This window comes from Halyomorpha halys, unplaced genomic scaffold (assembly GCF_000696795.3).
Source record: "Halyomorpha halys isolate HHAL.00 unplaced genomic scaffold, Hhal_1.1 Scaffold2481.1, whole genome shotgun sequence".
Classification (NCBI taxonomy): domain Eukaryota; kingdom Metazoa; phylum Arthropoda; class Insecta; order Hemiptera; family Pentatomidae; genus Halyomorpha; species Halyomorpha halys.
Window position 1 is genome coordinate 59,620 of NW_027110473.1, and position 26,419 is coordinate 86,038.

A 26,419-nucleotide genomic window follows, 5' to 3' on the forward strand; every position below is an offset into this window, starting at 1 on the left:
TCAGCCCATTACAAGGAGGGAGCAGGTCTCAGCCCATTACAAGGGGGGAGCAGATCTCAGCCCATTACACACATACATACATATATATTTTCAGTTTTGAAACGTTGGGTACAAAAAAATATCTAATTCCGCATTCCAAAACATACCCCCGCCATTTTATTTCTGTTCAATCATTACATTTTAAATTTTTATTACCTATATTCACAATAAATTATGGAAATGTAATGACTAAATTTAATTCGTTAACAACAAGGTATACCAGTCGCTCGCACAATGAAAATATAAGGCAGTTTTGTACTTATCCCTGATGATCTTTTGGACGTTTCTAACTTTCCCTGTCATAACCTCCTAATTATAGCAAATTTCGAGAATGAAACCGTCTATGAAATAAGTTCACTATTATCTTCCTTTTTTTTTCCTGTGGTCCCAAAAATCTAGCCCCTCGTCTAGGGAAGCCGCGCTTCCCCCCCCCCCGCTTCTCTCTAACTACGTGTATGTAATTGTCTGAAGATATTTAGATTCTTCAATTTAACCTAAAGATTATGAAATTATGTTTTCGATGACAAAAACTGGGTAACCGAACGTGACTTGTCACTAGTTAAAATATTTCCTTGGGGTGTATCTCTTTAGAATATTCAAAACTAAAAAAGACTCCTTATATCCTCGGTTTGGTAACCCTGTGTTCCTTTACCCACCCTTTAAATACGAGATCCAAACCCTCAAACATTCTCATACCTTCTCATAAAATAGTTTCCTTAAAAAAAATCTTTATAATCCATTATAGCGCCACCTCGTTCAGGAATTCTCTTCCCTTATCCGTCCGTAAAACCCCTCCATTAACCGCATTTAAACATGAATTATTTCTCATACTTGGCAAACTGTGAATATATCAATTGTTGAACTCGATCCGTTAGCAAGGTTTAGTTAACAGTCGGGAGGTTATCTGCTAGCCATTGTTTTGGTGTTATGTTGTGTGTTGTTTATTCTCATTACAGTAAGAACGTTTTATGTTATATGACCGTAATAAATAAAACAGTAAAAACATTTTATTTGTGTCCACTACTCTTGCGTTTAAAACAACTCCTATACTATCTTCCTCAAATTTGTAAAAATGAAACAGAATGTATGATACAGATATCTGTTTTTTTTAATTTATTTAATATATCTTCTTTATTAATTTATTACAATATCGAATTGTTAACTATTTATTGTGTCCTTTATGTTTTGAGTATTTAAAAATATCAAGCCTAAAAGCGGTACGTTTGTTTTTATTTTTTAATTTAATTATTTTTTTTTTAATTTAATTTTTTATATGACTATTTTTATTATTTTTATAGTGCTATTACTTAGGAATTAAACCATTTTATGCCAGAGAAGTGGCACACATATTAGGGGACTAAATGTCCCAGAATAAAATTATTCTTTATTTCATTTCATTTCAGTTATTCGAAATTTATTAACAAAAGAACAAGACCCCCTAAGAATTATCCATTCATGCTTAAAAAAAAATATCGATTTCGAAGCCTTATCTATTAATTATTAATTCATTACCATTAAGGATTTAAATATTACTTTTGATGAACAAGACTTACCTGTAACCTATGATGAAAATTTTGAAATATTAAAAACATTCCTGGGATTAAAAAGAACACTATGTAACAAAAATATAACTCAAATAACTCCAAAATGAGGGTTCAAACCCCAATTTGTTCGTGCCGTAGATAAGAGCATAGCCACCATAGCCCGTTGAAGCTGAGTGTTTTGAGGCGTTGCCTTAGCAACCTCGAATCTGTTGTCGAAGCAACCCGTGGTATTACTTTTCTTCTACATTTAGATCAAGTTTTAATTCACAGCAAATAGGTTATCCAAAAAGTTTTGGCCCCAATTGGACTACTAAGCGAGGAAGAATAAGAAGCAAAACAAAGGATTCATGGCCAAAAATCCATAAAATTATTTCGAGACGGTTCAATCGACAAAATATTTTTCTTACCTGTCTTCTAATATCAGATCTTCTTAATTGTAATATGAGGATACGCTGGACTTTTATAACTAATTATAAATTCTAAAATAAATATTTTTCTACAAAAAACTGATATTTTATCTATCGTTGTATGCGTATTCGGAATAAGCTGAATATGATCATTGATAATAAACATATGTTTTTGCCACGATAAAAGAGGAAGGTGACACTTAAGATATAATAGAAATTTTAAAAAACTTCTTTTATGTCGCCACGAAATTTACTTCACCATTCGAATCAGCACTTCAAAGTACATAGAAATAATCCTTATTGAAATTAATATAGGAGAATTTCTGGGTTAAAAAGTCATTTCCAGGGAATTGGTAGTTTTATATCAAACTGCAGGTCTACAAAAGTATTCTGAAACTGGCACTGCACTACTGGGTGCCACAGGTGCGACTTCATACTTCGGAAAGATGGTGAAGGCAACAGCGTGGAACAAGAAGGAACCACCAACTATACAAGCCCTGCTAGATCTCCCAGAATATATCAGGAGTACTTTAAATTTCTGGACTGGTTAAACTTTCGGACTAATCCCCTTTTTTAAACACTGGTACCCTGCCACCTATGCAATGGAAGTAAACGATATATTTAAAATGGATTTGAATAAAGGAAAATTTTTTTTTATTTATTTAATGTCATTTACAACTGTACAATAATAAATACAATAAGTAAATATATTGTATGTTTCATATACACCTGAAAATCTTGGGAAGGAACCACCCATTGGTGGTACTTCAAGCATTAATCTAAATTAAAAGGCCCCGGGCCATCTTCTTTTCAGACGCCTCAGAGGATTATCAGGGATTGTTAAGGATGAGAGATTAAAAATTAATGGGTTAAGATGGGTAAGGAGTTTGGAATGAAAAGACGCATATCTGTTTTGGGCCAAATCTGCAACGAATGGGATGTGTAAGGTCTTTGTGAATGAGTTTATTTGTAACGTAATAAGGAGTATCAAGGATTTTACGTAGGATTTTGGATTGTAAGGATTGGATGTGGGAGGAATTCGATAGTTTGGTAGAGCCCCAGAGCTCAATTCCATATGTCCAAATTGGTCTGATTATCTTAGTGTATACTAATTTTTTGTAGTGAATGGGAAGTTTAGAGCGTTTGTCAAATAAGTGTTGTAGCAATCGGGATCTACGAGTAGTTTCTTGTCGTTTCAGTCATGTACTGTGGATTCCAAGTAAGTCTCTTGTCAAGATGGAGTCCTAAGTATCGAATCTGTTCAACAGGCGTTAGTGGAGTATTTAGAAGGGATACTGTAGGACAGGAGGGTAGAGGTTTACGACAGAGAGTAAAGATAATCTGATGGGATTTGTCAGGATTTATTTTGATTCTCCAGTTTTGACACCATTCTTCAATAGATGTTATGTGTGTCTGTAGTGTTTGTGATGCATTAGTTTGGGTTGTTGTTTACAGACAGTATACATGTGTCATCAGCGTATGTTGTTAGGACTGTGTTAGGGTGGGTTTGGATGTCAACTGTATAAACCGTATAAAGAATGGGACCTAAGATACTACCTTGAGGAACACCGGCGGACTGAGAAAAGAGAGATGAGTAGGCTAGGTTATGATTTGTTTTAAAGGTTCTATCAGAGAGGTAGTAGTGGATTAAAAGGAAATATGTAGGGGGAAGGAATTGAGGAAGTTTATAGAGCAGACCTGGATGCCAGACTCGATCAAAAGCTTGTTCAACATCGAGGAAGACTCCTGTGCAGTACATTCCGCGTTCCAATGTGGAAGATATGACATCAACCACTCGATGACACTGTTGTATGGTAGAATGGGATGTTCTAAATCCAAACTGGTGGTCAGGAATGACATGATATGAGTCAAGGATTGGACAGAGGCGTTTTAATAAGAGTTTTTCTAGGATTTTGCCCATAATGGGCAGGAGTAAAATAGGACGGTAGGAAGATGGATAAAGAAAACTTTAATTTAATAATGGATAAATGCTTCAGCAGTTAAATGAAGTTGGTTTAGTAGTAGAATCATTGTAGAGCATACCAAGGGGGTCAAAGTAAGTCAGCAAATTTCCACCTTTTTTGGAAGGGACCATATAGGGCGTCTGTAGCCGAGTTAAAGCGCCATTTTTAACTGGCTTGTGATTGCAGCGGTGCCGGTTCAAATTTGGCCTGGGGATCGACTTTTATTTCTGAGGGCGGTCCCACAAAAAATTGATCCCTCTCCTCAGCATGGTTAGAATAGGGTGGTACCCTGTAGATAACACTCCTGCATGTCAGAAATGACCTAGAAAGGGGTAAAAAAAAATTATTAACCTTAGTAAATATACTACAAAATAGAATATTGTGAACGGGATGTTTTACCGTATTGGTTAATCAAAATTTACCTTATTTGGCAATTTTAATGGACAGACAAACTAACGGATTAAGCCAAAACAGTAACTATGTACATAATTACAAGAAATAGGAAAGATGAGAGGGGTTAAAGAAGTAATGTCTGGTTTCCCCCTTGTGGACTGCACTCCATTGGTACGATGACTGTTTTATTAATTTCTCCAACACTAAGTTGTTCTTTTCTTTGTTATATTAAACGTAGGTTCCATTATTTAAGACCTAGATCTCAAGTAATATTAATCTTAAGAGAATATTTGTCATTACACAACCAATGGTGCCATTCCTGTGACAATGGAATTGAAGATAGACTCTTCTTATTCTAAATATATAATGACGTGAAGGCCGTGCGGGTGGGATCGTAGACCACCTGGTCCGGAACATTGTGGGTTCGATTCCTACCTGGGGCAGTTAATATTTATTTCTCGGCTTCCTGAAAAATAAATCTTGATACTCTCACCTTGGCCGCCGGGGTTTGGAAAAAAGGACCTAGTGACCCACTTACCAGACTAGTTTTTCCCACTAGGTACAGCTACCAATACCAATATTCTAAATATATTAGTGAAATTTTTAATGATTAATACAAGATTATATACTACTGGATTTTTATAATTGGGGTAAATAGGAAATCCTGATCTAGCATAATAAATTAGATAGAAAGCAACAATAAAAGTGTACCTGATGACGTTGTGTTTGCCCTGAAACGTTGTCATTTAAGAGTGATATTTAACTAAAGGAATTTGCATATATAAGATATTTTTTCACTACAGCTAACTAAATATTAGTAAAAATCTTCCAGTAATTTCAGAACATCCAATTTTTTTTTTGCATTTTTCAATTAACAAATAATGAAGGCGAAATAAAACTTTCCAATTTATATTGCGTTAATTTTTAGTTATCTAGGGCTTAATTTATAAATTTAAGGATTAATATATAAAAAAAAAATAAAATAAAAAACTAAGATCAAAGATTAGACAAACAAATGATATGTTAACAAATTTACTATAGAACATTTCAAGAATGTAATGAATAGTAAATATAAATATTTTACTTAATACGAAGCTAGAGTTTCATATTGTCATTAATGTATTTATAGCAAGGAAACTGGAGCTATGGCTGGGCCCCGAGGAACACGAAGAGACAGAAGACGTTTCCGATCTAAACTTCGGGTATATCGGGTACATAACTCTCAGTGACAACAAAAAATCCAGCTACAAGTCAAGGGAACTCAAATCTATATCTGTTCCTGATTGCAAGCCTACAACATATGTAAAGCTTATGCTCGAATCTAACCATGAAAATGCTCACAACAAATATAATCAGGTATTTATTCCATGTATATGTGTGTTTGCCTGTCTTGTTATTAATTGATATTTTCGGATTAAGATTTTAACCTGCTCCCAACAGTTTAACACAAAATCACCATATATTAATTCTTCTGGTCCCATTTAATCTTCGTCTGCTTAACTGATAATGTGTTCCAAAGCCTCTGTAGAGAATTAATTTCTCTTATTATCAGTATCCCTTCAGATTTTGATGATTTTCTTCTGGAGTAGTTTACAATAATGAAAACATCTTGAATATCTGCCCATTTTTTTTTGGAAGGTAATTTTTTTTTTTACTGGCATCTACCATTTAGAGTACTTCTTTTACAACCTCAGCCAGGAAAATACCATTTAGACTCCTATAAAATATTATATAACTTTTTTTTACACTCTACCTTGTCATTTATGAAATACCGGAGGGGGGGGGGAGAGAAGGGGTTTATCCAATAGATAACTAAAATATTCTAACCTGAGTGGGAAAGCCGAGTTTCCCCTACGTGGGACCGCCACGAAATAGAAGTTAATCCACCCGAACCGGCGCCGCTACAGTTTCCATGTTGCTAAGGTGACGATTACAATGGCCTCGACACTTAAAGGCCCCTCACACTGAACATTTTGCACAAAAAAAACGAAATATTTGTCAGTGTGAGGAGAAATATTGCGCAAAAAAAAGGTATCAAAATTTTACTTGTTCATAAGTTTTCAGAAATATTCAAAAATGTTTGCGGACCCGATAAAACTTTGTAGAAGAGAGCTCAGTGTGAGGGGGCTGACAAAATATTGCTCAAAATTTCTCCAATCTGTCGAAAGCTTTTGCCGCGTGCACCATGATAAATTGTAGGCTCCCGGCTCAGTTCTCGAAGTAGGTTACTACTCGAAGAGTCGGTCGATTCTTCAACCAATTCCTAACTTAATTGTTTCCTTCTTATTATTATTATTCTCTATTAACGCTGCTCACAATACAACTATAATATTTGTTATCTCCGGGTCAGTCCTGGGTAAAGCGACATAGGCAGCTTTAGCTGAGCACAACGCGAGGCACCCTTCAATCACGAAAGGTTTAATCAACACTGAAATTTTGTGTAGTGTGATGGGTTCACGACCACTCAATATTTTGAACAAAAGTTTGAGCGACCTTTTTCCAGTGTGAGGGGTCCATGACCATTCAATATTTTGCACAAAATGTTGAGACATTTGTTGCCATTCTGATGTATATTTTTTTTTAAGCGAGGAGTCCTCGACCATTCAATATTTTGCACAAAATTTTGAGTGACTTTTGCCGGTGTTTATATAACTATCACATTAATATACTGTTTCTAGATTTGGAGAAGCCCTTTGTTACTTGTTCTTTGTCCTTACCCTGAAATCCCTCCTCTAGTGCTAATATGCCAGCTTCTATCCGTAGTTTAACAGTAACTTTAGAGAGTAGTTGTAGAGTAGTCAAAGTACATTCCAGAAAACAAGTTGTATATACAATTGATCACTACTACCAGATATTAAAGCAACTTAGACTGTGATTTAAAATATGTGACGTCTGAACACAGAGATGAATATATTCGGGACTCAATTTTAAATGGCTTAAATTCTACACACATTTGACAACGCCTTTCGGAAAACAAATAATTAAATTTAATTGATGCTATCAGACAGGCCCTGGATATGGCTTAAGAAAACGCTGAAAGTTACCTATCTTCTAAATATGTTTGTATAGTCAATCCGTCCGAACAGCCTAATTCGGCTCCTAAATGTTCCAACAATCCTGAAAGTGTTCTGGACGACCACAATATCATTTCAGCTCTTCAAAAAAAAAAGGAAAATGCTGCTTCTATGGTAGAAATAAACATTCACGATCCTATTGCAATATTGTAGTGTAATTGATATAAAAAAATGATGATACTCCAGAAACGTCAGCGGCTCTTCTCAGCGTTACTGGCCCATCGCTTTGGGATATCAAGAAAGCCAATGTTCTTGCTACTGTTAATCTTATATCTGCACAGTGTCTTATCGATACAGGAAGTTCGATAAGTTTTGTTGATAAGGAGTTTACAAAAAGAAACAAAATTAAATTGTATCTTGAAACTGCCCAAGATTGGCATCAACAACTTTAACCTCAAGAATAAAAGGTTACGTAATCGCAAATCTTGTTATTCAAACTCACTCATACTTTAACTTCAAATGCGCTGTTCTTGAGGACCTAAGTGCTGACATTTTAGTCAGCCACGATCTGCTAAAGCTGCATACTAATTTCGTGATAGATTTTGGAGGCAAGAAGCGTTCACTATCAATTTGTTCTCCACCTTCACCAAAGTGAAACCACCGCGTCTGATCCAAAATTTGGATCCTGCTTGCAAAACAATAGCTACGAAGTCCAGGCGACATTCTGATACCGACATTGAGTTTATAAAAATGAAATCAACAGAATGATTACAGAAGGGATCATTGAAGAAAGTGTGTCGCTCTGAAGAGCCCAGGTGCTTGTGGAAAATGAATTAAAACAAAAAACGCCTTGTCATCGATTTTTCACAGGCAATAAATAAATTTACAGGATTAGACGCTTATCCTCTTCCATCTATTGATGAGTTAATCAGAAAAGTGGCAATGAACAAAATATTTAGTACAATGGATTTACGTAGTGCGTATCACTAATTACCTCTTTTAGATGAAGAGAAACCATACACTTGTGGTCGTTTGTACCAGTTCAATAGAGTACCTTTTAGAGTTACAAATAGTGTCACATGCTTTCAAAAAGCAATAGATATAATTATACCAAATGAGAAATTATCTAGCACTTTTGAGATTATATTTTCATATTGACAATGTCATTTGCGGAAAACAGAAACTGAACATAGCACCAATGTAGACAAATTTAAATAAAAACCAAATGTAAATTCCACCAAACCAACATTCCATTGCTGGGACATCTTGCTTGTACCACACTGAACGATTCGACCGGATCTCGACCGCCTTAAACCACTTTTGAGGTACAAAAGCGATTGCCAGAGAACACAAACTCATTAAAACGAGCTTTAGGATCATTTGCTCATTATTCAAAGTGGTTGCCCCGATTTTTAGATAAAATAAAAAAATTTAGTTCTACCTTTCCTTTAACTTCGGAAGCGGCTAACGATTTTGCCACGATAAAGAAAGACATATCAGATGCTATTATTTTGACCATATCGTAGGAACTTCCCTTAATAGTAGAAATTGATGTCTCTTATGTTGCCTTGGCCGCCACATTGAGTCAAGATGCTTTTGCCTTTTTCTCAAGAACACTTTCAAAAACAGATGGATATCACTCACCTATTCAGAAAGAAGCTGCTGCGGTGGTTGAATGCTTAAAGAAATGGAAATATCACCTTATTGGGCGACCTTTTCAACTCATAACTGATCAAAAGGCACTCACATTTATATTCAACTGGAAACACTCAGTAAAATATAAATATGAAAAGATAATGCACTTGCGCTTAGAAATGGCTCCCTTCAAATTTGATATAATTTATCGTCCAAGCAAAGAGAATATCAAGGCTGATACTCTCTTAAGGATCTGCGGTGCAACCAATGAACACAAATTATTTGATCTCCATCGGGCTCTTTGCCACCCTGGAGTCACGAGAATGTATCACTAGGTAAGGAGTAAAAATCTACCTTACAGCCTTGACGAAGTAAGAAGTTTATCTTCTACCTGTACGGTGTATGCAGAGATTAAACTAAAGAAAAATAACTTAAAGATTTTATCGTTCCGACAATTAGCTCATTAATGCTACCTCTCCTACAGAACGCTTAAGCATAGATTTTAAGGGTCCTCTACCAAGTAGAAAAGATAATCGCTACCTTTTAGTCGTAATTGGTCAGTATTCTCGTTTTCCATTTGCGTTTTCTTGTAAAGAAGCTTTTCCACAGTAATTTAAAGCCTTTCACAATTGTTTTCGGATTCCCTACATTCTGACAGAGGATAATCTTTTATGTCGCGGGGACTTACCACATTCTTGCACTCGTGTGAGATACCTACGAGTCGGGCAACCCCATATAATCCACAGGGCAATTCTTATGTAGAGAGATTCAATGGTACGCTGTGGGGGACGATTTTACTAGCCTTTAAATCAAGAAAACTGGAAACAAGAAAATGTGAAGAAGTACTTGTGGAATCCCTTCATGCAATAAGGTCTCTCTTGAGTACATCGACGAACTGCACACCGTATGAAAGATTTTTAAACACCCACGCAGAACCATCAATGAGGATACCCTACCTTCTTGGTTACTTAATCAGTTTTAACGGGTTTTAACACTTAAACAGGTCCTGGTTTTGCTATTCAAGCTAGTATGAGTCAGTAAATACGATGACTTAGTGGAAAAGTGGAACTAATTGAAGCAAATCCCCAATATGTCTTATTAAAGGTGACGGACGGGAGTGCACGGTATCTTTAAGACATCTTGCACTTCCTGCCGGAGAGGTCAGGTGAAAGATTGATCTCTGAAGAAAATCTACTAAAGAAGAATCATCTGAGTTACCTGCTCAAAACCGTAAATCTATTCTAAATCAAATGGATGCTCCGCTTGATGCTCCTAATTTGGAAAAAAATTGCCTGAGTTACTTGCTGAAAAGGGTAAAGTTACTCAAAGTCAAGAGGATACACCGACATCAAATTTGAAAAATTCACAGGACGGACCAGAGACCAGCAGGCGGAGGAGAGTTGTAAAAAAGCCATCATATTTAAGAGACTTTGTTATATTAAATCAGTTATATGTTATATAAATGGAGGGGGGAAATGTGATCTATATATTTATATGATTAAATAATTATGATCAAGTAACCTGGTGATCAAGCAACCATATGATCACCTGATTTAATAACCTAATTATAATTAATGTTATTGTAATCATGCTGTGTTTTACTAAATAAAAGCTCACTAAGTTTATCATACTTTCATTACAATTTTTACTATCTTATCCTTCTCTAATAAAATAAATATAATATTGTACCGTAAATATTTGAAGTAGTATTTTTGTTTTGTTTTTATTAATTTTCTTCTTTTTTTAAAATTGTATTACCATATATATGAATATATTATAATTACTTATATTAAGTTGAAATTAAATATAGCACTCTACACTGCCCAACAAAAATTATATACACAAATAATTCTAAAGGAACTACTTTCCTGAATATTAAAACTTTTTTTCAGTTCATTTTTCAATACGTCATATATCAGATGCGATGAAAAAGTATTGAACAATTCACTAATACCAGGTAGCAGTTTTGTTACGTACAATATTTATATTAGACTTAGAAATAATATATCAAGTAATTACTTTATGTATTTTTTTCTTTGTATTTACACGCTTTACAACATATTTTGATTCAAAATAGTTCGATCCTGAATAAGTAACCAGTTGTAGTAGCCGCCACTCAGCAAGAACGTTCTGGTCTCGAGTATTTATCGTATAATGTGACAGTGATGCAGCGAAGTTTGAGTTTCTATTTGCTGTGCAACTAAATTTTCTATGGATAAGAAGAAGTCTTGAAATTACCCCGGGGTAGCAGTCAGCACAGTTGAACATTATTTATGACGGGAATGCTGGAGAGTTATCGTCCTCTGCAATGTACTATGGTATCATTTGATAATCATTTTATAAAATTATCATTTCACTTGACCATAATTTTTCTTGTTATCTAGCATCAGTCGCCTTGATGAAGGCCTGAAATTCTGGCCGAAACGTTAGTGCTAATTAAATAATTTTTACTTATTTGCGTTCTTCATTGATCTCACCCCCAACAGTCTTTTCATATAATATCCACAGTCAACATCTAACGCATCATCATAAAATCTATGGGAATGGATAAAAATGATACTGGACTATTTGTACACTTGTCTTCAAATAAGTGTCGAACATTAGGCAAAATCCGACCTACCGTTTTTTAAATACAGGTTTATCATTTATATTATATGTATACTTATTTTAATGTGAAGTGATCAATAGGACTCCCCTCTCCGTCCATCAAGGCTTATTTGCTGATGCATAAGTAATGATATTATTATTATTATTGTATTTTAGATTGGTTTGAAATGAGAGCTAAATATAAATTATTGATACAGGTGAGCTTAGTCGCGGTCCAGTTACTTGGTGAATGCAAAACTGGACTCAAGGAACCTTCACCTTTCGACGATCTTTCATTTGAAATGTATGTAGATAAGGAAGTATCAAACATTATTCGACAGATGGAAGCTAAAAAAGAAGAGGCAGTCAAAGGTGAGTGTACCGTAGTATTCGAATCCTTTTTATATAAATGATTGACCGTAAGATGGTTAGAACTCCGGTAACGAAGCACAAAAATGGGTTTCAACTATTTATTGATTGCTAACGTTTCGACATATATGAAACTCAGCGTTAACACTTAAAGCACTTTTAAAAAAAACTTTATTGGTATGATATAAACAAGAATGTTTACATAACAAGTGCTACTGAGCTAATGACACGTACTTCAATGCTAACTAGTTAATATAAGTAACTTTTTAGTTTTCCATAATACCGCGATGATATGACTTACCGGTGTGGTAATTTTCAATAAGTTCAAGTTGTTCCGCTTTATCAATTATGATTTAACTAAACTATTAACTTAGTTTTATATCTTTTAATTCTAACGGTTGGGCATTTAGCTTCAATTAAATCTGAAATATTCCCTCATTATCATCTCTAACTCTTTCCACGTTGGGTTCGCAGTAAATGCCATTAAGTTCCATTTGGCTTAATGATTTCTAGCAATTTTAGTTTTAAGTCGTTTTTCCATGGATTAGCCGTTTCTATCTTATACCGAAATTTACCAAAAGGTTTTTCAATTTGTAATTCTTCATTACCATGGGTTATAAAAATTTGATACTTTTCCACATTAGCCGGTCGGTTACTATAAGATTTGATTATTACTACTGTCCTGGGAGTGTTGAGAGGCAAGGCTTTCTGCGTCATTGAGAACTTAGTGTTCTCGGGCTTCAGGTAACGCGTTTTCTTAATCGTTAATTAATTTATGATATTCCTAAGCGTTGGGAGAGAGTAATAGCTCATCATTGTTGATCAGATTTTCAATATCAACATCTATATCTTCAACGCCATTAAGTTCATTAATGTTTGTATTATTTTCGATTTTAACTCTGCTTAGTGGTTCCCCGACTTGATTTGTCCTGCCTTCTACGTATTTAATGTCAAAACTAAATTCATTTAATAAAAAGATCCATTTCATTATGCGGGTATTATTATTTTTCATGGAAAATATCCAAAGGAGAGGTTTGTGGGCAGTTTGTATAGAAAATGCTGGCCATATAAATAAGGTTTAAAATGTTTACAGGCGTAAACCATTGCAATAATTGTTTTTCTATTGTGTAATATCGAGATTCAGTACTGGATAAAGTTTTAGAAGCAAAGGCTATAGGGTGATCTCTGCCTTCAAAGATTTGGGAAAGTACTGCGCCAACTGCGATATTACTGGCGTCAGTTGTTAAAATCGTGGGTTTAATAAAAATTAGGGTAAATTAATATAGGAGAATTAAGAAGTTGAGATTTTAGATTATGAAAAGCTTCACTATAACATTCAGAATTTATTGTGTTTATCCGGTTTATGTAAGAACAAAGTTAATGGTTGAGCTATACAGGCATAGTTCTGAATAAATTTTCGATAATAGCTAGTTAGGTTGAGTAACTGCATAATTTCTTTTTCTGATCTGGGGAGAGGAAATTGTTCAATAACTTCAAGATTGCGAGGGTCGGTTCTGATTCCGTCAGGTGTTAATATGTAACCTAAAAATGGTAATTCCGAATGAAAAAATTCGGTTTTGTTTAGTTGAATTGATAAATTATTTTGATGCTATTTAGAAAGTACGTTATGTAAGTGCCGAAAATGGCCTTCCTTTGATTTTGAAAATACTATTATGTCATCAATATAAACTAGTCCATTTGATGTATTAGCTAACAAATAATTCATCGCTTGTTGAAAAGTATGGTATCCTGTGTCTGACAGGACGCGTTTTAGCGATAGAATTTTCGTCCATTTCAATTTGATGGAACCCTGAAGCTAAATCAATGATTACGAAAAATTTTGAGCCGTTAAGTTGGTTTAAAAGATCTCCAATATTTGAAATTTATCTGGTATGGTTTCTGAATATAATTTTCTGCAGTTAATGACGATTCGGATTTTACTTTTACCGCTTGCGTCGGGTATTTTTGGTACCACCCATATTGGGCTATTGTACAGTGAGTTACTTTCCCGTGTATTATTTAAAAATGTTTTTATTTCTTGATTTACATAATCTTTAAATTGCTGGGGGTATCTATAATTTCGTGTGTAATAGGTCTGTCAGTTTTTACAGGGATCGAATGTTTTAGTAAGTTTGTTTCCCTTTATTTACCATCTTCTGTTTTTATAATTCGCGGATATTTCTTAAGTGAGTTACTAATTCTTGGTCTTAGTTATTTAAATGGGATACTCTAATTAATTATTTTATATTTAATTCATTTTCTATACTCGTGGTAGGACTCTTTCCCGAGTCACAACATTCAATAGTTATTCCATCCTCTCTCCTACAATTCCTACTTATTAGCCTATATCCCTTAAAAAACGTTCCGATATCCTTGATACATTTGTTACTTCCCATATACCCACCTCACAATCCACAATTCAATCTTTAAATGACATCTCTTCAGATCATATCCCGGTTCTACTCCACATCCATTAAAATCCTATTCCTAGACCCTCTCCCCCTTCACTGGTTACAGGACAGGTGAACTGGAAAATTTTTTCGGACTGATCTGGAAAACGTACTTGACTTAAAAATTCCATTAACAACAAAAGAACAGATCGACTCTGCTATCGAAATACTCTCTAGACCGATAAGAACTACTAACACTAGTAATACAATATAAACATAAAAAAACTCAAATGTTCGGCGAACACCTCTTTAAAACTTTTAACTCCCATCCTGATATCCTTAATCCAACCCATATTGACTATGTTGAAGCAGAGATTACAATTCCACTCCAAATGACCCTTCCTCCTAAAGCCTTTCATCCCTCAGAAATAATGGACATCATCCACCAATTACCTTCTAAAAAGTTCCTGGCCACGATCTTATCACAGCACATATTCTGAAACAGCTCCCTCGTAAAGCCATCCTATTCCTTACTTATATTTATAATGCTACCCACCGATCCACCTATTTCTCCAACCCTTGAAAAATGTCTATAATAAAAATGTTTCCCAAACCCTTCAAGCCACTTGAATATCAATTTTCCTACCGTCCTATTTCATTAATGCCCATTATGGGCAAAGTCCTAGAAAAACTTATTAAAACGCCTCTATCCAATCCTTGACTCATATCATGTTATTCCTGACCATCAGTTTGGATTTAGAACAACCATTATACCATTATAACAGTGTCATCGATTGGTTGATATAATATCTTCCTCATTGGAACGCGGAATGTACTCCACGGGAGTCTTCCTCGATGTTGAACAAGCTTTTGATCGAGTCTGGCATCCAGGTCTAGTCTATAAGCTTCCTCAATTCCTTCCCCCTTCATATTTCCTTTTAATCCGCTCCTACCTCTCTGATAGAACCTTTAAAACAAATCATAACCTAGCCTACTCATCTCTCTTTTCTCAGTCCGCCGGTGTTCCTCAAGGAAGTATCTTAGGTCCCATTCTTTATACGGTTTATACAGCTGACATCCCAACCCACCCTAACACAGTCCTAACATACGCTGATGACACATGTATACTGTCTGTAAGCAACGACCCAACTAATGCATCACAAACACTACAGACACACAACGTCCATTGAAGAATGGTGTTAAAACTGGAGAATCAAAATAAATCCTGTCAAACCCCACCAGATCACCTTTACTCTCCGTCGTAAACCTCTACCCTCCTGTTCTACTGTTCTACAGTGTCCTTTCTAAATATTCCACTAACGCCTGTTGAACAGATTCGATACTTAGGACTCCATCTTGACAAGAGACTTGAATCCACATACAAGACTGAAACGACAAGAAACTGCTCGTAGATTTCGATTGCTACAAACGCTCTAAACATCCCATTCGCTACAGAAAATTAGTATACACTACGATAATTAGACTAATTTGGACATATGGATTCGAGCTCTGGGGCTCCACCAAACTATCAAATTCCTCCCGCATCCAATCCTTATAATCCAAAATCCTACATAAAATTTTATCTTTCATTTGTTTAACAATATCACATTTTGTTTTTTTTGCCATTGCCTATTATATTTTCATTATTATCCGTTTATTGGTCTAATTTGATTATTTTTCCATTATGAATGCATACATTTTTTATAATAAGGTTGTGGTGCTAAGATTATTAACGTCTTCAGCGGCAATAGTTGACGTTAGCAAAGAGATTGTTTGAAATGGGTTTGCCACTGTCGAAATTATTATCAACATTTTTATTTCTCTTGTATATTTCTTTCAAATCTATTTTTATTTATAATTCGTTTAATGTTTCATTATTTTTCATTTGTTTTAGTGGCAAATCCATTTGAAATCTCTCGGCATATGATCAATTACTAACAAATAATTAATAATGAAGAACTTGTTTTTTGGTTATCAAAAAAAACTGAATGTTTTTGTTTATAATAATTGTGAACGTGTTGTTTTAATTTCATGTATGAACATTGTTGTTTAGATAATAAAGACCTAAAGATTCATCTTTATTATAATACAATAGGAACAGACAGTAAAATGTCGTCGTTTTCCTCTAGATTCATTTTTGTATCTATAGCTCGTATGATTCCTGCACCGAGTAATAGGTACAAAAATCATTAAAGTCAAACATTTTACACCTAATCAATGATTCATAGTCTAACCCTAGTCTGGGCGCGAGATCTACGGATATCGCTCTGTGTCTGTATGTATTTTGACAATAAATTCTTTCGGAAATATTTTAGTTCCATCGGGTACAGAACTTGGATTTATGTAGCGAACTTGCAAAGCCATATCCACGAGCCATTGTTGTCCCAATAAGTCAGAACATAGTAATAATTCTTCCGAAATATTTAAACCGGTTCCGGTTCTCTTAACCCTAAAAAATGTTCAAATTTTTCCTCTAGATTTTCGAGTCTTGCTTTTAATTCAATATTTACCACTTCTAAGTGGTGTACCTCGTTACTGCGAACAGTTCACATTGACATTGTGTTTTGAGAATTCGGGTAAAAAGGTTTTGATGGGAAAGGTTCCCGAAGTTTATCATTTCCCCGCCTACTATTGTAATTTGTAATTAGCTATGTTTTGGAAGATTATTAGATGACCGTATATAATTGGTTGTAGGAAAATGGTCCAAAAGTGACGAAAAGTACAAATTAGTAGAAAAACTATTTATTAGTAACTAACCTTTTGACTCATTTTGCAGGGCTCTATCATAATGAAACAACCTAGATTCAGCCAGATGAAGCCCTACAAAGTGGGGCTATGACATTGCTTACTAATAAATAGTTTATTCTGCTAGTTTGACCACAACCTGGAACATCTTCCTACAACTAAATATGTGTGACTAGTTAATTTTTTATCATGATGGTTCTATATATTGTATCTGGTATTTGTAAATGGAATCTAGGGTTAGAATAGAATACCCTTATCTCATGATAGATCAATTTATTACAGAGTTTATATGTTTTTTTTTTCAGCGGAACGATTCAGATATGCTGGTAAACTGAAGTCGGCAATGGTTGCCTTACGAGAGGTTGGCGAAAGGTTAGGTCGTTACGAGGTCAGTAAGCAACAGGCCATAGCTAATGAAGACTACAGCCGTGCCAACCGCAAGAAAGAACAGATGGACCTCCTTAGGTCGGAAGCCTATGCCACTCTTAATATCAACGATTTGCTTGAAGAGGAAGGGGTCAGTCGCTAATTTAACCATGGCTTACTTGATCAAAATTGACTTCATAATTCCATTCATAATTTACTCCTAAGCAGAGTAGAAGTAAAAGTATAACAGGAAGATTTTACAGAGTGGGGAAGTGTCGCTCCATTGAAGAGAAGGCCTTTTTTCCTGCCTCCTAAATTTTTATTTGCATTTACATCTTGAATCTAACACACACACACACACATATAAATATATAGCCACATAGGATGGTAAGGCATAGGGTTGGTTACAACAGTGGCAATGGGAGCTGGGATTACATAGAGTGGGTAGGGGCTCTGCTGAGAAAGTATCCCTCCCCTAAATTTACTTACAAGCTAATACAATATATACAAGAATAAAAACCTAAATCTAGCCGGAATGGCCCCTCCCCATTCCTTGTTAGCCCCTGGCAGTACAGCCACTATTGTCAAACCGCCATCAGCGGACCCAGCTTCCACATCTTATAATGCCACAAGGCAAAAGAAGATATAAATTGTATGTAAAAAGTGTATATATCCCTTAGATTTAAGTTATATATAATTTTAAATGTTTAAATAAATAAAATTTAGGAGGTAAGAAAAAAAAAAAAAATCTAAATTTATAAATTAACATACTAAGCCCTTCCTTTGCCTCATGGTGTTAGGAAGGGGACTGGGCCTGCTGAAGGTGGGGGCCAAAATCTTGGTCTGGAAGCCGATGGCCGGGTGGGTACAAAAGAAAGGGAGGGACCACTGGTGGGCTGTTGGGGTAGGTACCCAATCTTCTACTTGAAACCAATTCCTTCCGCTTCCACTCTACTACTCTGTAACCATTACTCCATTCTCCCCCTTTAAGTTACTAAAGTAAAGATAATACATTAATCTATAGCTTTTTATAACTTCTTAACTTATTGGTGTTAAAATAAGCATAAGCATTATATTAATACATAGGCATAATAGCATTAGATTCATTAGAAATATAGTTAAAATGTTTTATTTATATGTGATAAGTTAAGTAGGTATTTATTTTTTTTTTTTTTTTAGATAATGACAAAGAATGATGCCGCAGGGAATGAAATTTTTGAAGCATCAACCCCCAGTGAAGAAGCTGATACTCCGGAAGTTTGTCCAGACAACATCCCTCCTCCTGGGGTCTACCAAAGTCCACTTTCACCGTTGAGATACACCTCCCCTCCGGTGTAGGTACATATTAGCATTATTTGAAATCAAAACATATTTATGGCTTAATGAATAAAGAATGAACATACAAACTTATATAATATCAGGACACACCAGGTCAGAAAAATTACGAATACAATATAATTTTTAAACTGGATTTCCTACAATTGAATAATTGTAAAAAATTAAGTACACTGGAGGAAACTGGAAGAGGTTACGATGTTGGCTTCACTCCTAAAAAAAAACTTCACTCTTAAACTTAAACTTAACAAGTTCTTTTTTTACAAAATTTTGAAATTTCCCATTAAAAAGTGGATTTCAATCCCGTCTCAAACCCCTTGTATATGAATAATTATTTCTTATTTTTGTTTCAAATTGTATTAAAGTTCTGAAGTAGTGCAATTTTTCTATTGCCACTCTTTAGACAGGAAAAGTTCGAAAATTAGACAAATGTCTGATCCCATAGCTGTTAGATCGGAGAGAGTTTATTGTATTTTCATTATTTGGATTGTGAAATGAAATTATGATTTTATTATGCTTAAGATTGTTCTGACTTGACTTTATTCTATATAAAACAACAAAGTACAGATTATCACAATTCAATGCAAAGAATACTTAAGATACATAGAAATACAATCATTGCCTGTATTTAAGAATTAAATTATATATCCATTAAACTCAGTAATGAAGATCAATAGAAAAAAGTAATAATAGAAGCACTTGTATACATAATAAAAATAGCTAACACTGATCAATATCATATATAGCTAAAACCCCACTAAAGGTTGCAATACAGTTTAGCCACTAAACAGTGTAACCAAACTTTACATATATAATAACCATTAACAACTTTAATATTTGGTAAATAATATTCTATTTTTGATTTTTTTTCTCTAATCATTGACAGCAGATCAACAAGGTCACAAGCTACAATTGTTCAACCAATGCGTACTGGTTCTTTGAGAAAAAAAAAGCAGCCTAGAACATCTTATGATCAGTATGATGACCGAATAATACCTGCTGCTCAGAGAAGGTATTGTGTATGTATATATGTTCTTTCTTCTTTTTTTTCAAAGGATTTGGGGAAAATCTAGTAGATGAAGTGAACTGAAGTTTATTAAGTTGAAGACTTTATTAGTGAGTAAGAAACTCACACCTGTGAGTTTCTTACTCACTAATAAAAACTACTTTCCTGTTCATCATTACCACCCTAGTAAACTGCCATCCTGCTTCATGGGGAGCAGGATGTGTATGTTCCTACTTATAAAATTAATCATGGTTATGTACTGTGCCATTGGCTGGCCTCTTTTTTTCCTGCTCCTGCATTCTAAGCTTTTTGTCAACATAAGCTGCAAAGTTCGGAACACCACATCAGTTCTTCTTTCTAGTAGTCATTAGAACAAGCAAGTTTTCTGATACTGAGTTTCCTTCTACTTGAGGAAACTCATACCACAGGATACACATCCAATGTGATATATGTATATGCAGTATACGTTCCACTGTTTCACCCTCAGGTAAGATGTAGTGATGATAAATCATATAACTTGCGAGCAACGTAGTCCCAGAAGCAATCATGCCCACTAAACATTTTATGAATTATTCATCAACCTCTCCATGTTGCAATGTCAAGGTCATTATGTTATAATGTGTTAAACTATCTTTCAGATGATAATATATCCTTCTATCCCCTCCATCTTTCAATACATTCTCTCTTTTCTCTTGCTACCATTGGTCTGTAAGTTGTTGCTACCGTTCCTGTATTTATTATCTCATTTTGTAAAGATTGGAAGGAAAATGCCCCCCCAATCTTTTGGGATTTTCTTCTGCTTCCACACTAGGTTCAAAAGTTGTAGCATAATCTCTTTTCCTCTGAGTCCCATGTATTTCAGTATTTGGGCAGTTATTTTGTCAATGCCTACGGATTTCCCAGTTTCATACTCTGTTGCACTTCCTTTTGTCCATCATCTTGAATTAGGCTCAGGTAGTTTAATATGTGTATTTTATAGGCGTAGGTTCTTCTTTAGTTGGTAGAGGTACTAGTAATGACTTTAAGTATTGGTTCCAAAAGTTTATTACGTGAAGCATACCCAGGATTGAGGTAACAGGTAACATCAATGGGTGGTGCAGGATGGCAGTGTCGGCATAATAAGTATAAGTTCTTGAAGTTGTTTATTCCTGGTTTGAAAGGTCATTTTTGAATGATTTGCCTTGTTTGGACATCATCAAACTGTGTTGCCTGAATACATTGTGAGTCTATTTTATCGAGTTCAATAAAATTACAACCATGGTTAACTTTAAAATGTTCAAATATAATGTTCAAAATCTCTCAGTCCATTATTTTGTTTACCCCATCCAACTCTCAGTAAATCACCTTTTATCACTTTCTTTTGTAGAGGGTAATTTAAAAAAAAACATTTTTTCACAAAAAAAAATCTAAATAATACATTTCAGTGTCAAGGAATGTTTGAGTGTAGGTTAAAATCAACAATTGTCACAAATAATGCATAAGTGTCTATTCTATATAGAAGTATAGCTACATATTTTCTTTATAATGTTTTAAATTGGATTATCATTCTAGAAAATTTAATGATAATGTTTTTTCTAATATCCCATTTTGCTTTTATTATTCAAAAGATCTGTTTCCATTATTCTGAATATTATTGTAAGTGGGATTAATGTTCTGGATAAATAGTGGGGTAATCCTTTAACATTGTGCTATCCAGCTGTGCCGACCCTTATAATTCTTATCTGAAAATTCAATGGCCCAGAGATTTTTTGTAAATAATTATATTGGAGTTCTATTAACTAACAGATTCTCCTGATCAAGTCTTGAGTATCTACAGTTATAATGCTTTTACTCAGCCTCAACTGGTTTTCAATTCCAGTAACATGGTTGAGAGAGAACCCTTTGGATATCATAAAATCAACCTTTTCCTCCACACCTGGGTTGACAAGGCTGGTTCAAAGTTCTAGAGACTTATTGTAAACAGTATATAAGAAAACCTGGATTTAAGATGTTTATCTTACTTTATTCAACTTCAAATTTTATTTAATTTTTATATTTGTTATTTTGCTATGATTTAATTTTATTATATTTTCAATGAATTTGGTTGGAATAAATTCTTTTATCACTGTTTCTATTGTCCATAGTTGAAACACAACATAATATTGCCCGGTTGAGGCCAGAGGGAAATAAAATGAAGGTGTATATAGAAAACTCTTTTTCAAATAAAAACAATTAAATAATTTACTTAAAACATTTAAAACTATTATATTTTTTATTCTAGAGTCAAATCATGCAAATGGGCCATAATAACTTTTAGCAAGTTGTTTGCCATATAAACCAAATAAATAATACTAATAAAAACTATTAATACCAACTATTTATATATTAAATAATTGTTTATAGATTATAAAGATCCTAGTAAAAAAAAAAAAAAACCTATTTGTGAAGATTTCAAGGGTTTGAAATAATTAAGTAGTTTGAATTTGTCATCATTTTAAAAATTCAGGTGTGCTGAGTTTCTTTTTTGAATGATCTTGGCAATCAATACTGCCTTTGATTGGTTAAATTAGCCATTACTGGAAAATTCTCCATGTGAGCATGGTTTTCTGCTCGATGAGTTGAGATAAGTTTGGTTTTTAGTGTTTTATGACCATTTTTCTGGAAAATTCACATAATATTTATTTTAAATCATCCTTTTAATACTTTTTACTAAATGTAGGAACTATTTCATCATCTGAGGAAGTTACAATTTAAATATAAAAAAGATGTCTACTGTTTGGCCATCAAATAATTCAATGGATAATTGTAAATAAATCTGTCAGGTTTGGACATGTTAAATGATTTCATCATGCTTCAAATGCTTACTATTAGTAAATTTCTATGCCTACTATTGGTGTTTTGATATTTAATAATGGTGTAAAAACTTATGTTTGGTCAATTCAGTTTAAAAAATAATAATTGTCTATTATTTATAAGATATAAAGTAAATTAGCTTTAAGATCAGTTTACAAATCTAAAACAAGAACTAAAAAAACAAAAATAAAAAACACTTGTACATTAGCATAATACTAAAAAAGCTTAAACATTTTTTTTTTAAGGATCTACTGCTACTATATCTACCCCAATGTTTTATTTCTTTAAATTAGGATTATAATATCAAAAAGATAAAAAGTATTACTGATAATATTTTAAGTGCATAATCAATATGTAAATGAATATGTTTTGAATTTGAAGAACAAATCTACTTAGCTTTATGTGATTTGATGTGAATAAAAAGTAACAGTAGGTACAGAGTTCTGGCATCAGCTGCAGTAGCCATTTCCGAAATATTTGTTTATTAGGGAAGTGCTGAGGATTTAAAAATATTTAGAACTCTACTAACATAGTTATCATTTAATTATCAAATTTAGTCAATTATCTATTTAAGAATTGAAATAACAAATAAAATTTACATATCATAAATTCTACAGCTGTTGGTATATGTGATATAAAAAAGTAGCAAAGGTTTAAAGTATGTCTTGATCTATTTGATTGGGTTATTGTTACATATATATAAAAATGTTGCTAGACAGGAATTTTTGAAAAAATCTTTAAAAAGAATTACTGAAATTGGTAGACACTATGAACAAATAATATCAATTTACAATTTAAATGGTTTAGACATGTTTATTGGATGGATGTAGTGATAAACCCCAGGATCACAATGAAAGCTAGACCTACAGGTAAAAGACAACATGGCCTGATCTAGCAGAAATATATTCAGAGGATTGGAGATAATAGAGACTGGTTTTTGTAGTAATGTTCTAACCCAACCTAAGTTCTGTTATTATTGCTAGAAATTTTAAGAGTAACAAGTACTTAATGAATATACTGTGCAACCGAGATGGAATATTATTTTTAATAATATTATTTGTCTTTTGGTGCAAGCCGGTTTGAGTTATAAATATGTAAAATTTGAGGTTTTTACCACTAACAGATATATACATTGAAGTTTAAAGTTGCAAAATCTACCATACTTATAACCCCCCTCTAAGAATGGAAAGCCAGTAGCTTTGAATAGCTTCTGATATCTAGATAACCAAAAAGACTATTAGAGAATTGTTGTTTGTTTATTTCCTCACAATTTCAAGCTATGTTTGTTTTAATTTCAAAACTTTAATTTTCTTTATGTTGTAGCATAAATGAGGAGAAAGCAGTTGTAGTACATTCTGCTGCTCTCAAAATGAATGAGAGAGAGAAGAAACAGGCTGCCTTGCCTATTTCTGTGTTTGGTATATCTTTGGTAAATATTTTTTTATTATTATTACATATTATATATACTCCAACTTGTTCCTATTCATGAAACAAGAATGAATTAATTTTTAAAGATATAGTGAAATTTCTCTTAATGGACAACCCTCTACAACATAACCTCCTCTTAACAAACATTTTTATGAAGGTCCCAACCAATAAGATACAAATTTAATGCATTTTAACCCCTCTATTATGGAGCCCCTCAACTCTGGATACAAACCCTATTTTGATTACCCATCAGGACTTCTCACTCCTCTGTAATGGAATTAATTCAAAGCAAAAAAATTTACTGTTTTAAAACAGCAATCATGAAAGATAAAAAGCTAAGCTGGTTAATAAAAAAATAAGCACTTACATTCTTTTGGGAATATATAAAAATTATTTTTAATCTAAAATGACAAATGCCCACAAATTAATAATTAATAAGAACTGGATAATGGGCAGAGGAGTCCAAAATATTGTTCAAGTGTAAAAAAGAATAAAGAAGTGATTAAAATTACATTTAATTTTATTTTTTATTAATATAGTTGTTTGAGAGTGGTTTGGTTTCTTTTTAAAAACAATTTTGATCCTTTTTCTCTCAACTTTATTCTTTTTTAACATCCGACGTTTCGACCTCTCAGGTCATTCTCAAGGATTCCTTATTTTGTTTTCATTTTTTTTTTTTTCTTTAAAATTCATAAATGCCGGCTAATTGCCTTTGTCCCAATAAATTCTTCTATTAAATTATTTCCTAAATTTAAAACTTTTATTAACCACTTTTATGTTCATTAACAAACCCCAAACAGAACCTACCTTCAATAGGTTAGGACACTGTTGTTTGGGGTTTGTTAATGAACATAAAAGTGGTTAATAAAAGTTTTAAATTTAGGAAATAATTTAATAGAAGAATTTATTGGGACAAAGGCAATTAGCCGGCATTTATGAATTTTAAAGAAAAAAAAAAATGAAAACAAAATAAGGAATCCTTGAGAATGACCTGAGAGGTCGAAACGTCGGATGTTAAAAAAGAATAAAGTTGAGAGAAAAAGGATCAAAATTGTTTTTAAAAAGATTACATTTAATGTTTAAATTGGTTATTTTAATTCAGTATCTTTATCCTTTTTCATCAATAAATTTGCAAGTGAGATGCATACTTAAGTTTTCCAAAACAAATCATAGACAATTGTGTTGCAGAATCAATTTTCATTGACCAAAAGATACTACAGACATAATAGCTGCATATGGTGTATACATTAAAGCAGTAAAATCCCTGGAACTAAGCTCAAAACTCTCATAACATTATATGTTTATTTTAGGCTTACAATTGTTAGAAAATCAAAGAATGTTTCTAGGAAACATAAACATGTAAATTGAAATAGAATAGACTTGCAGAAAAATACATGGAAAAACAAAAATTCCATCTTTGATTATTAAATTTAAGGGGTCAACCTGAACATTCTGATTGAATGTTTTCTTAGAATCTGTTCATATAATTTTATGTTTGTTATTAATTTTTTTTATCTTCATAAATGGATTCCTAAATGATTTCTTAGTAAAAAAATGAAGCTATTATTGAATCCTATTATATTTCCCAAAATATAATATACATTGCTAAATTTGTAATTAGTTTTTTATTATTTGTAAAACACAGGTAGAGAAGTTTTACTCAAGGCAGTATTCAGACAAGGAAGAAGGTGTCCGAACTTTAGAATCAGTATTAAGGAATGGTGGTCTGGAGGGTAACAAGATAGCTCGTGGAGCAGTATTTCTTCTTCATAGAGCTCTCCGGGATAAAGTCTTTTCTGTTTACAGTATGGCAGCGAGTGCCGTAGAATATTTCTTTAACAGTTTTATTTCTTCCAGGTAAACATTAAATTAATAATCATTATTATTGTACAAAAAAACTTCACAACATGTTCAATCACATTTGCTATATTTTGAAAATATTAAAAATGGAGGGTTATCAAGAAATACAGTTTCATAAGTAATTAGACAGCTATGGACCCCAAAAACCTTTTAATTATTAAAAGTGAATTAGATTTATCTTTATTCAAAAACACAAAAGAACAGTTTTACGATACTAACTCTGAGATCAACAGAATTGAGCAAGAAATGGAAAAAAGTGCACTCTCGTGGCTTATTTTTTTCTGTCACTGTCATTTCAGCCTCATGTTACTCCTTCAAATCTGCTATAGACTGACAGTCTATAGCAGATTTGTACTTCCCTGTGTAACTCTTACCCTCTCTTTCTTCTGCCTCTTTTTTCTAGCTCCTTCCATAGACCATTTTCTTCCCTCACTCTCTTTTAAAAAATATTTTTTGCAGTGTCTTAGGTTTCAAAAGTCTCTTTCATGAAGTTAATTTAAGAATTA

At 33.4% G+C, this 26,419-nt stretch overlaps 1 protein-coding gene across 1 annotated transcript in view; it reads left to right on the top strand.

Moving 5' to 3' along the window:
* Positions 1 to 26,419, top strand: part of LOC106691556 (centrosomal protein of 104 kDa) — a gene marked incomplete at its 3' end in the record, with an annotated part of 58,487 nt that overhangs the window by 11,189 nt on the left and 20,879 nt on the right. Inside the window, 7 exon segments of the mRNA XM_067048645.1 lie at positions 5,477 to 5,703; positions 11,801 to 11,954; positions 17,392 to 17,603; positions 18,632 to 18,786; positions 19,674 to 19,799; positions 23,949 to 24,054; positions 25,699 to 25,910. Coding sequence (XP_066904746.1) covers positions 5,477 to 5,703; positions 11,801 to 11,954; positions 17,392 to 17,603; positions 18,632 to 18,786; positions 19,674 to 19,799; positions 23,949 to 24,054; positions 25,699 to 25,910 — 1,192 coding nt within the window.